This window comes from Alnus glutinosa, chromosome 13 (genome assembly GCF_958979055.1).
Source record: "Alnus glutinosa chromosome 13, dhAlnGlut1.1, whole genome shotgun sequence".
In the NCBI taxonomy this organism is placed as follows: domain Eukaryota; kingdom Viridiplantae; phylum Streptophyta; class Magnoliopsida; order Fagales; family Betulaceae; genus Alnus; species Alnus glutinosa.
The window spans coordinates 21,177,095-21,192,109 of NC_084898.1; the positions used below are offsets into that span (position 1 = coordinate 21,177,095).

Here is a 15,015-nt window from a genome sequence, read left to right on the forward strand (position 1 = left end):
TTTTTTGGCCTTTATGGGTCTCTATTAAAGCCTATTTTAAACAATTTTAAAAATAATTTAGGCCAATTTTTAGTGCTACCGGCTTGTTTAATATTTTTTGAAGTCCTAATCTTTTGAAAATTATTAATTTCATATTACTTTTGTCTTTTTATCCAAGTGTCATACGAGAAAGCAATACAACCAACCAAACAAATGTAAACATAACCTATACTAAATAAAAAACGATGTCCTTTTGGTGAATTTATTACATATAATATAAAAAATAAAAAATATATTATATATGAAGGGTATGTGGATGTGGTTATCAACGGCATTCGTATACCTTAAAACCGCTATCCGTATATGCAAATAGTGATCTTTACTAATCGCAACCGCATGTGCGAATAGCGGATACGATCTATTAATATCCCTCGTATGTACACCCCTAATAAACATGTATCCCATCCGACGATATATTAATTTGTCAATCTAAAAAAAATTTAAGTTTATCTTATCCTTGATTTAGTCAAATATTAGTTCGAGATGAAAAGGTAGATTTAACCAGTTTTTAAAAATTTAATCTACTTAAGAAAACAATTCATAGAAAAATAAAATAAAATTGAGGGGTGATAAAGTCATCCCAAATGGCTAAAGAGTGGTTCGACCATCACCCATTTGGCTAAGCCTCTCTTTGAACTTTTTTTATTTTTTTATTTAATAGGTATATTTTATCTTATTAAAAATAAATTAGGATCAACTTCTTCTTTTTTTCCCTGACCTTGAGAAGTTTGGATCAACATAAACAATCGAGTTTTAATAAAGTATGTAGATTTCTTATAATAAACAGTCTATACATATCCAGGCCATGGACAACCTAAAACCAACTCAAACACTACCCTAACCCAAGACTGTAGCATGCTAACCCAATTCCCAAACACCCCTCATTGCAGCACCAAATCAGAGTTTCCCCCAAAGAACAAAACGAAAATAGCAAAGCTTCGTGGAAACCATCCGGCCATTGCTGACAACCATGGTGCAGAGATGGTGCGCCAAGCTTCAGTCTCTGGCCCTTCGATCGGCCAAGACTCTTCCTTCTCGCTCTTCTTCTACTTCACGTCGCCTCATCCACACTTTCCCACAGCTCCACCAACCCCTCCATTTTGCTTCGAGTAGATGGAGCTGCAGGCCCCTCCTCATTGCCTCTTCAACAGCCCATTCTTCACTGGCTTTGCAGCCATTTCTCTCCCCACGTCCTCCATCTGTAAGTTGGGCTTGTGTTTATTTCTGTTTTATTTTCGATTTGTGGCCATTTTCTTTATTGTCCGTTTGGTTACTGAGGAAATGCCTGAAAGAGAAAGACCCTGAATTTTGAATGTTATAGTTGTTACAGACAATCTTATCCAAAGTCTTGGCATGGTCGGACTGACTAATTCGTTTCAAGTATTGGAATTTGAAGTTTGGGTATCCTTGTGCTTGTGAATGGAGACCTTTTATATGTTGATATGTGTGTAGGTAGTTCAAGTGCGGCATGTTTCGTCGAGAGAGCGGAAGAAGAGGAGAAAGCCAATGACACCGGTCACGTCCAAGTTAAAGAAAACCAAAATGAAGTTTTATTCGTAGGTTTACGCGTTTATACGGCTTATTTTGAAACAACTATTATGCTTTTGTGTAATAAATGGTTTTGATGTTTCTTGATCAGGTCTTACAAGTCCAGGTTTAGGACAATGAATGATGGGAATATTCGGCGCTGGAAGGAGGGAAAGCGGCACAATGCCCATTTGAAGGTTTGATTTTTTTTTTTTTTTTTTCAATCCCATTGAAAATTGAATTCTCAACTCTATACCTTATCTGTTTGAAAATTTAACAAGGAACAAATCCACTTAGAAAAAAATAGTGCAAACTTTCATGATGAAGTTACATATGACTTTAGGTTACATTGCATTTGGAAACATATATATTTAAACTAGCATTCTTCTTCAAGAAGGTAGTATATGCATACTATCTTTTTATTTGAAGCGGGTTTTTGTCATCATGATTTCTCTCTTGGTTTATTTGACCCTGTACTATGTACGCAACTCAAAACAATGGATATGAGTTGAAATGTGAGTTAAAATCTCTATTATTTGCCTATCCAGTGCGAGCAGATTGTAAAATCGCCTTTAGATTCATAACCTGCTAATTTACTTGTGCCTTTGCTTTTGGTCTTTAAATAAATTTTGAAGATTGTGTTCATTATAGCTGGAATGAATATGAATTATTACTTGTCAAAAAAAATAAAATATGAATATGAATTATTAAAATATTTTGCATCATTGACGAAGATGTCTTGGCTCTGTTCTTGGGATTTGCTTTCGAGGAGTTTAGAGGGATCTCCGGTCTTGAAGACTAAAGGGCTACTTGTTTTCTAGCCCATGTCTTCACATATTTGTAGCCTTCCTCCGATAGCTAAAGTTCCTCATTGATGGTTGCTCATTGATTCTGCCTTATTCCATAAATTACAAATGAGAATATTGTGTTTGGTTTTCTGTTTCTAATGGGTATGTGATTGGGGTAAAATGTTTGGCCATTATTTTTGAGTGGAATGGTTTGGACAATTCTGTGAGAGTGCTTTTTCTTGGGTTATTGTGGAGGCCACGATAGGTGATAAGTGGGTTTTGGACAACTTTTTTTTTTTTTTTTGTAAAAAGCCTTCTGTGGAGCATGTTATGCTGATGCTTGCTCAGTTGTGGGTTATATTCTCTATTGGATGAATTGCTTGTCCAATTTTAAGATCAAGCTTGAGATACTACCCAAGGATCCTTTATAAAAAAAAAATTGCATGTCTTGACTTCGCTGCATGGTTTTGAGCTAAGCTTTTATTCGAATGATTCCATTAGTTTTATTTATTTGTGTTATTCATAGGTACTTAGATCTAGAGTAGATTTGATATGAACCAGCCAAAGATGCCACTTTTCAAGCAAATTGATGCTTAGAAAGAGTTAAAGAAAAAACTCCAGCAATAATCAAGAAGATATGATTGAACTTGGAACAATAAAAGATCAATTTCTAGGCTTCAAAGAGTCCAAGAACTCAAATATGAAATTTCATATATTAGAAAAGAAAAGGCTGCCTACAATGAGTCAAATGGGGCTATTTATAATAGCCTTTAGTAACCCCTAGAATCCTAGCCCTTCATATTTAATAGAACAAATAAATCTTAACCATCCAACTTCATTAAAAGTCACATGACCTTTTTAAAATATTAAAAACATAATAATAAAAGACTGGTCTTGAAATAGCGAATAGACTAGATAATATAAACTAGGGGGGCTTCTTTGCTTTGGGCTTAGATGCCCCTGGATCAATCCATCCGGGTTGGAAAAAAACTCGGCTCTGAAGGAGAAAACCTCAACTGTTTCAAATCATAATCAATTTTCTTCAACTCTTCTTTAGCAATCCATGTACTTTCACTAGTTGGCTTACCCAACTACTTCACCAAAAACTGCCTATACTCATTGCCTCTTCTTGATATAACTTCTTTGACATCAAGTACATCTTCAATTACTTGGTCCTTATAGGTTTGTTTGGGTTTTTCTTTTTATAGGTTAGCTTTGGCTGTTCTTGTGTATACTTCCAGTGTACTTAGGGGCGTCTTACGCTTATATATAAAGTTTTCTTACTTATCAAAAAGTACATCTTCAATTACGTCTTATTGCATAGTTGTTCAATTTGTTCTTCAACAACTTGCATTTCTCCATTGAGCCCATCAAATGAGTATAAATCAGAAACATTAAAGATTGGGCTGATTTGCAAATCTGGTGGTAATTCAAGCAAATAAGCATTTGAGCTAATCTTCTTCAACATTTTACATGGCCCACACTTCCTTGACTTGAACTTGTGATAAGTTCATTTAGGAAACCTTTCATGCCACAAATACACTAATACCATATCACCTTCTTCAAACTCCTTAACTCATTGATGTTGGTTTGCTGTTGTGGCATGGCATCATTACTAGCCTTGAGAGCAATCCTTACTTCCTCATGAACTCTCCATACAGGGTCAGCAAAGGCCTCTCCATCATCACAAACTTGAGCTTCCTGTGGCATATCACTCATGAGATAACATAGAATACAACGTGTAAAAACCGTCGGGGAAACCATCGTTCCAACATCAATGAACTGGGTATAGCATTCAATTGCAGCTTTGAGATCTTCGTCCTTATACCCAAGCTTTTCTAAGATGTGGTCAAATCCATACTTAGGCAAGTTTCACCAATTGGTGATAAAGGTAAAGCTGCAGCACCATGTGGAATACCCATCAATACATGAGATGGGACCTAGATGTCCTTCCGAAGAGGAATCAAAGCAGCAACTAAAGGCTTTGGATTTGGACGCTCTCAGGGCTCATACTGTAAACATCGTGAAGTTAAATGTACTAATTCAGTCCTCTCATCATTTGAGAATTGGCCTTCCAAACAAGAATCAGTAAGCATCTAAAGGTTCCTGTCCCATATTAGGTCAAGTGCATGACTTGGAGGTAGGGTTGTACATGCAGATGCGGTTATATAAAACCTGATGTTAAAAATTTTGATGTCTCCCGTTAGTCAGCCGGGGTTAGTCAGCCGCCGGGGTTAGTCAGTCGCCGGATCTCTCGACGGTTGCTGGATCTCGCCGGATCTTGCCGGTCGTCGCATTCTCTCGCCGACCGCAGCATTCTTCCGCCGGATTTCGCCGGTCGACGCATTCCCTTGCCGGTCGTCGCTTTCTCTCATCGGATCTTGCCGGATTTCACCATAACCTGCCGTTTTTTCCAGTATTAAGTGTTAATTCTCCCGACGGATCGCGCCGGATCTCGCTGGTTGTCACATTCTCCCGTCGAGAACACTCAGATCTCGCTGAATCTTGACGGAAACTATCACTCTCCCGCAGGATCTCGAGTGCCCTCAAGGTCTATTCAGAAAAGGCTTCCTAGAGTATGTTCTGATCATTTTCCTATCCTTTTGGATTGTGGTGGCATTCAATGGGGTTCCAAACCGTTCAAGTTTGAGAATATGTGGTTGAAGGCTGAAGGGTTTGTGGATAAGGTTCGGCTTTGGTGGGCGTCTTATCGCTTTCAGGGTTCTCCTAGCTTCATCTTCACTCAAAAGCTTAAGGCCTTAAAGGCTGATCTCAAGAGATGGAATGATCAGGAGTTTGGTAATGTGGAGTTCCGCAAAAAAATGCTCATGGAAGAGTTATGTTCTTTGGAAAGGTTGGAGGAACAACAAGGTTTATCTTTCGAAGAAAAGGAGAGGAAATGTGCGGTCATCAGAGACTTGGAGAACTCTATAGTACAGGAAGAGATTAGTTGGAGGCAGAAGTCTAGGGTTCTTTGGCTGAAAGAGGGTGATAAATGCACTAAATTTTTTCATCAAATAGCTAACTCGAACAGGAGGTCTAATTCCATAGAGTCGCTCTCTATCAATGGTTCTATTTCTTCCGACCAGCAGGTGATTAGGGAACATGTTGCTCAATTCTATGAGTCTCTCTTTACAGAACCTCTCCCATGGAGGCCTAGAATGGATAATATTGCTTTTGATACCTTGGATGTAGCCGAGGCCTCTTCCTTAGAACTTCCTTTCGAGGAAATGGAGGTCTTAGAAGTGGTGAGATGCATGAATCGAGACAAGGCTCCTGGTCCTGATGGGTTTTCTCTTGCGTTTTTCCAAGACTGCTGGGATGTGATCAAGACAGATCTCATGAAGGTCTTTTGGGACTTTCATTCTCAAAGCAAGTTTGTCAAAAGTGTTAATGCCACTTTTATTGCCTTAATTCCGAAGAAGTCTGGGGCTGTGGATCTAAAGGACTTTCGTCCTATTAGTCTTGTAAGTGGTGTGTACAAGATCATTGCAAAAGTCCTTGCTAATAGACTTAAAAAGGTTGTGGAGAAGATTATTTCGTCCCCTCAAAATGCTTTTGTGAAAGGTAGGCAAATTCTTGATTCAGTTCTTATAGCCAATGAGTGCTTGGATAGTCGAATCAAATCCGGTAATCCAGGGTTACTTTGTAAGTTGGATGTTGAGAAGGCCTACGATCATGTCAACTGGGATTTCTTATTGTATATGTTGAGAAGATGTGGATTTGGAGAGAGATGGTGTTCTTGGATAGCGCATTGTATTTCTACGGTGCGGTTCTCTGTGTTGGTGAATGGCTCCCCAACTGGTTTTTTCAGCAGCTCTCGTGGTCTTAGACAGGGTGATCCCCTGTCACCCCTTTTGTTTGTTATTGTGATGGAGGCTCTTAGTAAGTTATTCTTCGTTACTGCCCAAAAGAGCTACCTATCAGGGTTTTCTGTGGGTTCTGGCAACAGTGAAGCAATCAACATTTCTCATCTATTGTTCGCAGACGATACTTTAGTCTTTTGCGGGGCTAATGCTGATCATCTTCATTATCTTCGTATGCTCCTTTTATCTTTTCAAGCTGTGTCAGGACTGAAGATTAATCTGGCTAAATCTGTTATTGTTCCTGTGGGTGATGTGGATAATATGGACGGTCTGGCTAACATATTGGGCTGTGGAGTTTCCTCTCTTCCTATAAAGTATCTTGGTCTTCCGTTGGGAGCTCCCTTCAAGGCAAAGTCTTGTTGGGATGAAGTTGTAGGGAAGATTGAGAGGAGGTTGGCTAGCTGGAAGCGGTTGTATCTGTCGAAAGGGGGTAGGGTTACCCTTATAAAGAGTACTCTCTCCAATATTCCTACGTATTTTCTCTCTCTTTTCCCTATTCCATCCAGTGTTGCTAATCGTATTGAGAAGTTGCATCGAGACTTCTTGTGGGGTGGTATAGGCGATGAATTCAAATATCATTTGGTTAGTTGGTCCAAGGTCTGTTATCCTATTTCCGAAGGTGGGTTGGGTATCCGGAACTTGAGAATCTTCAATAAGGCGCTTTTAGGGAAGTGGTTGTGGCGGTATGCTCATGAGAGAGAGGCTTTATGGAAATCTGTGGTGGATGTAAAGTATGGTTCTACTAGGGCTGGTTGGTGTTCCCTAGACCCCCCTGGGTCTCACGGGGTGGGGATTTGGAAGAACATTAGGAAGGGGTGGAGCTTGTTTCGTAGCTATACCAAACTTATCTTGGGTAATGGGTCCAGGATACGTTTTTGGGATGATGTTTGGTGTGGAGAGATGCCTCTCAAGGAAGCTTATCCAGTGCTGTATGATATAGCTTGTGCTAAGAATACTTTGGTAGCAGATCACTTGGTAGAGGTAAGTGGATCCTATCAGTGGGATGTCAGATTTTTTCGTGACGTACACGATTGGGAGGTGGACGTCATGGCTTCCTTCTTCTCCTTATTGTATTCCTCCAAGGTTGTTCAAGATGGAGGAGACCGGCTCTGGTGGTCCCTTTCTCACAAAGGGTCTTTTGATGTTAGATCTTTCTATAAGGCTCTTGCTTGCAATGAAGCTATCTTATTTCCTTGGAAAAGCATTTGGCGAACTAAGGCTCCATTGAAAGTGGCCTTCTTCGCTTGGACGGCAGCGCTAGGGAAAATCCTCACCCTGGACAATCTCAGGAAGAAACGTGTCATTGTGATTGATAGATGCTGCATGTGTAAAATGAACGGGGAGACTGTGGATCACCTTCTTCTTCATTGCGAGGTTGCACGCGTTCTTTGGTATGATATTCTCAGACGCTTCGGTCTGTCTTGGGTGATGCCTTTTCGGGTGGTAGACTTATTTGCCTGTTGGTGGCCTGGGGGACGCTCCCGAAGTGCGGTCGTGTGGAAAATGGTTCCCTGTTGTCTTATGTGGTGCTTGTAGACGGAACGCAACGAAAGACAGTTTGAGGACAAAGAAAGAACAATAGAGGAGCTCATTTCCTTTTTTATTCATTCTTTGTACTCCTGGACGGCTGCGTATCTCGCACCTCTAGGGATTAGTTATAACTATTTCCTTGTTTTGCTTTCTTCTTCTTCTTAATTGTCTCTCTTGTATACCCCCTGTATACTTGATTGCGCTTTGCGTTTTTTAATATAATTATCTTACTTATCAAAAAAAAGTTATTGCCGATGCGGTTGTTGGCAATAACTGCATCCGCATTTGTGGTTATCGCATTTAGGTAACCGCATCCGCATTCACATCATGCGGTTACTACTTACTAACCGTCATCCGCATAGTTATTGCGGTTATTGAATTTGGTTATTAACTACTATTCGCATAATAGGTCATGGGCCTTTGGGGCCTATTTTAGTCTTTTAGGCCTCTATTATAGCTCATTTTAAACGATTTAAAATTGTTTTGGGCCTATTTTTAGTGTTTTGTGCTTCTTTTTTATTTTTTTATTTTTTTTTTTAGCCACAGTGTTTTTTATGAAATCCATTTCTTCATTCCCCATTCCAGTTTAAAAATAACAAAGAAAATACAAATACCCCATGATGGGTATTAAACACCAAAACGACCTCGTTTTGGTGAATGTGTTTTTATATATATATATATATGGAGGGGACAATTGGGCAACTGTAATGCTTTGAATATATTGAGGTTTGAATATATTGAGGTTGGTTCCTTTGTGTTTGATATGGTGTCTTTGGAGAGAGTGGAACGCAAGGAGCTTTGATGATTGTGAGAATTGATTGTTAGAATTGAAGAAGATGATGTTACACACCCTGTATATATGGAGAGTGGCATGGGTACCACTTGATGTGGTAAGGAGAACTTAAATCTAGAAAAAATATGGTATGAACCAGCCAAAGATGCCATCTTATAAGAAAATTGTAACAGATATTATCCGATGAACAAAAGAAAAAGTAAGGCGTGTGAGTATAGGTGTGCGTGGGTGTGTGCAGGAGGGTACAACAGTGTTCAATCTAGAAGGAAGAGGAAGAAGACGTTGCAGACATGTGAAAGGTAGATGGTGAACGTTGCAAATGGCCTTGGAATGAGGAAGTGTGTTGTGGTAGATTTTGGGAATGAGGAATGGCAGTGCCCGGCAGACGAGGCATAGAAAATGAGAAATTATGAGTGGAATCCAGGTGGTGTGGATGGACCTTCCCCTTTGGGTGTTTATCCGCCCGATATGCATTTGGATTGGGCGGGCGATTGTGAAGAGGATGAGGCTCAGCTTTTGGAGATCTTGGATGCCAGCGTTAGCGAATAGGAGTTTCTTCAGGAGTCTATGGTTGCGCGCCAAAAGACTAAAGAAAATGTTAGTGGAGATTTTACGGATGTCATTGAAGAGGACCTTCTTCGGATTGTTAAGCTTGGGCGTCCTAAGACCATAGGAAGGAGGGAGTTGTTGAATCTAAACAACTCTATTAACTACGGCGATGCAAGCTTGTCTTCTAGGCGAGGGAAATGCAAGGCTCACGTGCTGTAGGGTGTATGCTTCTTGTGAGCTCTGGGTTTGAGGGTCTTAGGGTTGAGGGTTAATTTGGGTCTTTTTGGGTTTCTTCTTTTGGGCTTTTTTTTTAGGGTTGTTTGTTCCTGTGTACGTAGGGGTGCCTTATTTTTTTCTATAAAATTTATTACTTATAAAAAAAAAAGAATCCAGGTGGTGTGAAATAAGGAGAGTAGATGTGATGTGGCGTGATCTATATAAAGGTAGAAGAGTGGGTGTGTGTGTGGATGAAGTGTGGAATTTGTAGTTAGGGCTGAGGTGGTGGACAGAGTATATGATTTGGTAGCTGACTGAGCAAATGACGTGGCGGATGAGCTGGATTCTTTTACTAATGGGTTGGGCTGTGAGTTCATTTTGTAAGGGTAAACGAGTTGGGCAGGGTTAGTTTTCTTTAGTTGGTTCTGTTATGTTGTAATGGCTTTGTAACTGAGCTGGTCTGTATAAAAGGTGGGAAAACTTGTAAAAGAAGCTAGATCTGAGTTGTGTAAAAATTGTAGTTTCTTGGAGGTTTGGTTACCCTCTAAAGAAGAACCAGAATCATATAAATTTCATCTCACTAATTTCCATATTCGAATTTCAATTCATCATCCCATTCTACAATTTTCCACAATTTCCATTACAATCGAATTCATAAATACAAGAAAGAATTTGTGAAAACCCTAGGTCTGTTGCACAAATTGACGCCTACAAAGAGTTTAAGAAACAATTCCAGCAATAATCAAGACTATAGCAAAGAGAAGAGAAGATTGAAGTTGGAACAATCAAAGATCAGTTTCTAGGCTCCAAAGAGTCCAAAAACTCAGATATTAAATTTCATGTTTAGAGAAGAAAAGGCTGCCTACAATGATTCAAAAGAGGCTATTTATAATAGCCTTTAGTAATCCTAGAATCCTAGCCTTCATCTTTCATAGAACAAATAAATCTTAACCATCCGACTTCATTAAAAGTCACATGCTAGTCACATTACCTTTTTAATAGGCTAAAAACATAATAATATAAAGTATAAGATAGTAATAAAAGACTGGTTTTTAAATAGCTAATAGGCTGGATTAAACAGGCTAGGGGTGCTTCTTTGCTTTGGGCTTAGATGCCCCTGCATCAGTTTTGGAGACTTAAGCTTTCTATGGGGCATATTATGCTGTTGCTTGCTTGGTTGTGAGTTATATTCTCTCTTATAATGGATTGCTTGTCCAATTTTAAGATCAAGCGTGAGATGCTACCAAAATAAAGTTTTGCATGTCTTGACTTTGCTGCATGGTTTTGGCTTGGTTTAAGCTTTTATTCCAGTGATTTCATTAGTTTCCCTTTTTTGTCATTCATAGGTTGCTTTGGAGCCTTTTGTTAAAATCTAATCATCCCTCCTTTCTGTACCTACCCTTATTCTTGTTGTCAGAAGTGATAGGAAATTTTTAGTAGGAAGATGTTAATGTTTACTTGGAAGAACGGAACAGGCGCTGAAGTTGTTTAGACTCAAAATAATATATATATAAAAGACGTGCAGACATGCTAAAGTGACTCAAATGTTCAAAGTAAATACAATCGTGTAGGACTGACATTGTTGTTGACGAGAATGTATTGTTTCCATCTGAGAATTTGGGATACTTCTTGAAATACTGTATTGTTTTTTGTATATCAGTTATTTAAAACTAAGTGCCTTTTTATTGGAGAAAGAGTCAAAAGACTAAATTGATCAATTGGGTATATGTTGTGCACAGGGCACCATATTTCCTTATTAGGAGTGGCATGATAATCTTTGCTGCAGTAGTTTTAACCTTGTAAAAATATGTGATTGACATTTTGATTCCGCATATGCTAAGATGTGCAAATATATTTGATTGTTTATTCAATTCTGAACTATTTTCATGAATGAAGTTAATTGTCTTTTGCCTTCTTATTCGCATCGAAGCATCTATTGGCCATGCCCTTATATATTTATCTATTGGTTGGGAGCAGAAGGGACTTTTTTGGCTTTTATTCTTTTGAAGTTTATTTATCATTCACATAAATATGTTTGGTTTTTGAATAACATCTAATCTCACATTGGACCACTGAGATTCTGGAAACATCAAGATCATATCGTGGAGTACCCTAAGGGTTCTGCTAAAGAAGCACTAGGATAACCTTAGATTGGATCCTTCCAGCAAGGAGCAACTAAAATTTCAACTGTAGCATAGATTTATTGTCAGGAAACCTTTTCATTGGTTAGCTGCCTTCACTAGATTGCTGCAGTAGTCTTACCCTTCAGACTAAGCTGGTGGTCCCGGATGTTGATTTTCCTTTTAATTGAATTTTCTTAGAACCTTTCTCTGCCTTTTGGTTAAGAATACTGAATTTACACCCTAATTCAAGGATGCGTGTGGGTAGTGTATTAGTATCGGATTAAGCAGTTTCTAGATTTGGGGGTTTTCCCTTGCCCTAGGGGGATTTGAGGGAGATCCACTTTGCTCACTTTTACTTTCTCCAGTTGGGGAGGCATTAAGCAGTCTTTTTGTGTGGAGAAAAGGAGTTGATTGCAGTTTGAAAGATTTGCTCCTTATGCAATGGTGGGGGGCAGAATGACAAATTGAATGTCCTGAAATCCGCTCAAAACATTGATATCATCTTAAGATTGAAACACCAAACTGTTTATTGCTCACTAATGTGCGATTTTGCTTTTCCACCTTTGGTTATTATTATGATTTCGTTAAGTTTCGTTGTGGTGATGCAAAATAAGGAACCGTGAATGTGGCTAACTTGAAAAGGTAATGGAATTTTGAGTAGTGAATGCAATTGATGAAATTTTTTGGTATTTAATGCAGTCAAAGAAGTCAAAACGCAGACTCAGACAACCTGGCATAGTCCCTCTAGCTTATGCCAAAGTGATGAAGAAGCTCGGTTTTTGTAGTTAAAACATCGGGAGTCCACTGTAGGTGCTGCCAATTCCTGGAATGAAAGAGGGAAAGGTTCTCCTCTGGCCTTCTGCATTTTGGTGCTTTCTTTCTGATGTTTGCATTTAAGAGTCCCTAGAAGAAGAAGCAAGTTGTAGAGAATTGATAAATTCAAGTTGAGCTGTGTCTTATCAAAATGATACTCTTAATAAAACACCCATAGATTTTTGAGATTGCTGTTGAAAATTAAAAGCTGTCTGTATGGATTACTGTGTTTTTAGCTGATGCTGCTTTTTCTTTTGTGGTTCTTTTATATTTAACTAAAAACACTAACTCTTTGGAGGATAATAATAATAATTTCACAGGAGCTTTTCTCTATGCAAACTATACTCTTATTGATTTAAATGAATATTTAAATAGGATAAGGAAAGAATAAGGGAAAGGCAGGATAGCATGTTTTTCATGTAGTTGGAACATTTTCTTTAAGGAAATGGTTGGTAGAAGCTGTTTGAAAATCACTTCTCCAACAAAGATTCCATGTTCTTCTCCATGCACCAAACTTTGGAGGGTTTCTGTGTTCAAAGAAGCCCCACAAACAAGTTCTTTGTCTCTCCTTTTGTCTTCAAGGTAAATAAAGGCAGAAATTGATTGATTGCTGCTATGGTCATTCATCAGTTGCCCCTTCATGCTGTGAGAATTCGCCCGCCCAGTAAAATAAAAAAAGAAGTGCAACTTCTTTGAGGATAACGCTGTTTTTCTGACGCCGAAAGCAACACAACTTTTGTAGAAAAAAAATAACACTTAACTTTAAAAGTATGGGCCAAGAACCACCATGGATGGGGCTACTGTGTCTCTTTGCCACTACGAATGAGAAAGGCGCACAAAGACAAATGTGATTGTGTCACGGCTCACGGGTGGAATATCTTGTCATCACGGATTCACGAGGCCGAAGAATATAGATATACCCACTTCTACACATATTCTATCCAAAGGGAAAAAATAGTCTTTTTTTTCTTCTTTCTTTATATTTTTTTAATAGATAAAGGGAAAAAGTTGTTATTAGGCAACATTTGGTAAGGAAGTATTTTCAAAATTACTATCAATTGAATTTTTTAATCAAACAAAACTATTTAATCACCCAGAATGGGCAGTAATTTGTGTTTGCATGTTGGGGTTAGATAGTGTTAAGATATGAATATAAGACTATATACGTCAACTTTAACCCGACTTATTTAATTAAGCTGGTTAGACCACTTAACCGTAACTTACTAATTTAATGTTGGGTTCGCGAGTCGTGTCAAAAATTGTCGCGTGTCGAGTTTTGATCTTATTGAGGCATGCATATAAGACTATATACGTCAACCTAACTAGATCCATTAATTAAACGGTTCCGCACCCCTCAACTTTAACTTAATAATTTTGTGTTGGGTTCATGTCAAGTTTGCGGGTCGTGTTAAAAATTACCAATTCAACCCTAGTTCATATAAAGACTTTATTTTAGAATTCCTAGTTCGGATATAAAAGAACTTTTCAATATATATGACAAAAAATTATTTATGCATTACTCAAGCACAACTCTTTTCCCACCCTCTCACTCGCCTGTGTCATCATTTGTGTGGATTAAAGCGTGGACCCATGACCTTCAATTCCATGATCAATTAGTTCTGTAAGAGGAAAAAAGAACAGAAAAAAAAAAAAAAAAAAAAAAAAAGCTTCCTGTTATACTTAAGTAAACAGAGACGAGCTTTCAGTTTTCTTGGTGCTGAACAAAGAAAAGGGTTTTCTATGGGAGAGACGAGCTCTCAGTATTTTAAGAATGCCTTTAGATGTATTAGAAAAGATATATGATTAAATTTGGAAAAAATAATAAGTTTGAATTATTAAAAAAAAAAAAAAAAAGTGGGCAAAAATATAATATAGAAAATAAAATGGAAAGCTCCTTTACAAGGTTTTTACTATTTACAAGGTGAATTGAGATGCATCGGTGGATAAAGTAAATGGATGTATAGGCATAAAACTTGTGGTGCAGGATTACGAGGGCCACGTGATAGCAGCCAGAACTTTGACTAAAATTGAAACTTTAAAATTGGCTGCAGCGGAGGCGTTTGATGTTTCCATGCAGTTGTGTTTAGCAAAGAATTGGGGCTACATAATCTTATTTTGGAAGGTAACGTTCTCCGAGTGGTAAATGTGATGCACTCTACAACTAGCGGAAGACACACACACATGTTGACAGCTTCACTCCATAGCTGGCAAATTAGTCACATCAGCAGAATCGCTAACTCCGTGACACATAGCTTAGCAAAGGCTGCCGTTAAACAAATCATAAGTAAAGTTCGGATGGAAAAGAATTTAATTGTAAGTGTGAGATTATTTTGTTAAAGCTATCCTACATTTATTAAAAAGAAAAAAAGAAGTAAATATTGAGATAACAATTAATGAGTTTTTGAGTTAAGTGCCTTCCAGTTAGACTTAGTCAACCACCCAATTAAGTCAACTAACTTACTATAAAATAATAAATAATAATAAATAAAAAAATGAAAATTCATTGGGATTATCTTCGTCTCTAGTTGGCTTCCAATAGTTTAGGGTTTTTTCAGAGGGCCAATATAGTTCGTCAGCAAATCTTGGCAAGCAATCTCATTACGGTTATTCTGCCGTTGATTTAGTGAACTAAAATGATGGGATCCAGCTTTCCCGCCGTGTGAAAAACGGTGGGTAACTGAAAAAGACACAAACAGAGAGAGAGAGAGAGAGAGAGAGAGAAGCTCTCTTTTTCTTTCTCTTTTAATGAAAGAGTTTGACAAAAAGAAGCA

General features: G+C 38.2%; 1 protein-coding gene across 1 annotated transcript; it reads left to right on the plus strand.

Annotated features, from left to right (window-relative positions):
- The first annotated feature begins 919 nt into the window (after nucleotides 1-919).
- LOC133854694 (uncharacterized) lies at nucleotides 920-12,434 on the plus strand. The gene is made up of 4 exons (XM_062290951.1): nucleotides 920-1,240; nucleotides 1,492-1,595; nucleotides 1,679-1,763; nucleotides 12,131-12,434. The coding sequence occupies exons 1-4, from the start codon at nucleotides 1,010-1,012 to the stop codon at nucleotides 12,218-12,220; spliced, it is 510 nt and encodes a 169-aa protein (XP_062146935.1). The 5' UTR covers nucleotides 920-1,009; the 3' UTR covers nucleotides 12,221-12,434.
- The last annotated feature ends 2,581 nt before the right edge of the window (nucleotides 12,435-15,015 follow it).

What these genes read in the sequence shown, in the direction of transcription:
- LOC133854694 (XM_062290951.1), top strand. Translation starts at nt 1,010, where the DNA reads ATGGTGCAGAGATGGTGCGCCAAGCTTCAGTCTCTGGCCCTTCGATCG. An exon ending in ACCAAAATGAAGTTTTATTC is followed by an intron (nt 1,596 to 1,678) that starts GTAGGTTTACGC and finishes TTTCTTGATCAG; the next exon opens with GTCTTACAAGTCCAGGTTTA. An exon ending in GGCACAATGCCCATTTGAAG is followed by an intron (nt 1,764 to 12,130) that starts GTTTGATTTTTT and finishes TATTTAATGCAG; the next exon opens with TCAAAGAAGTCAAAACGCAG.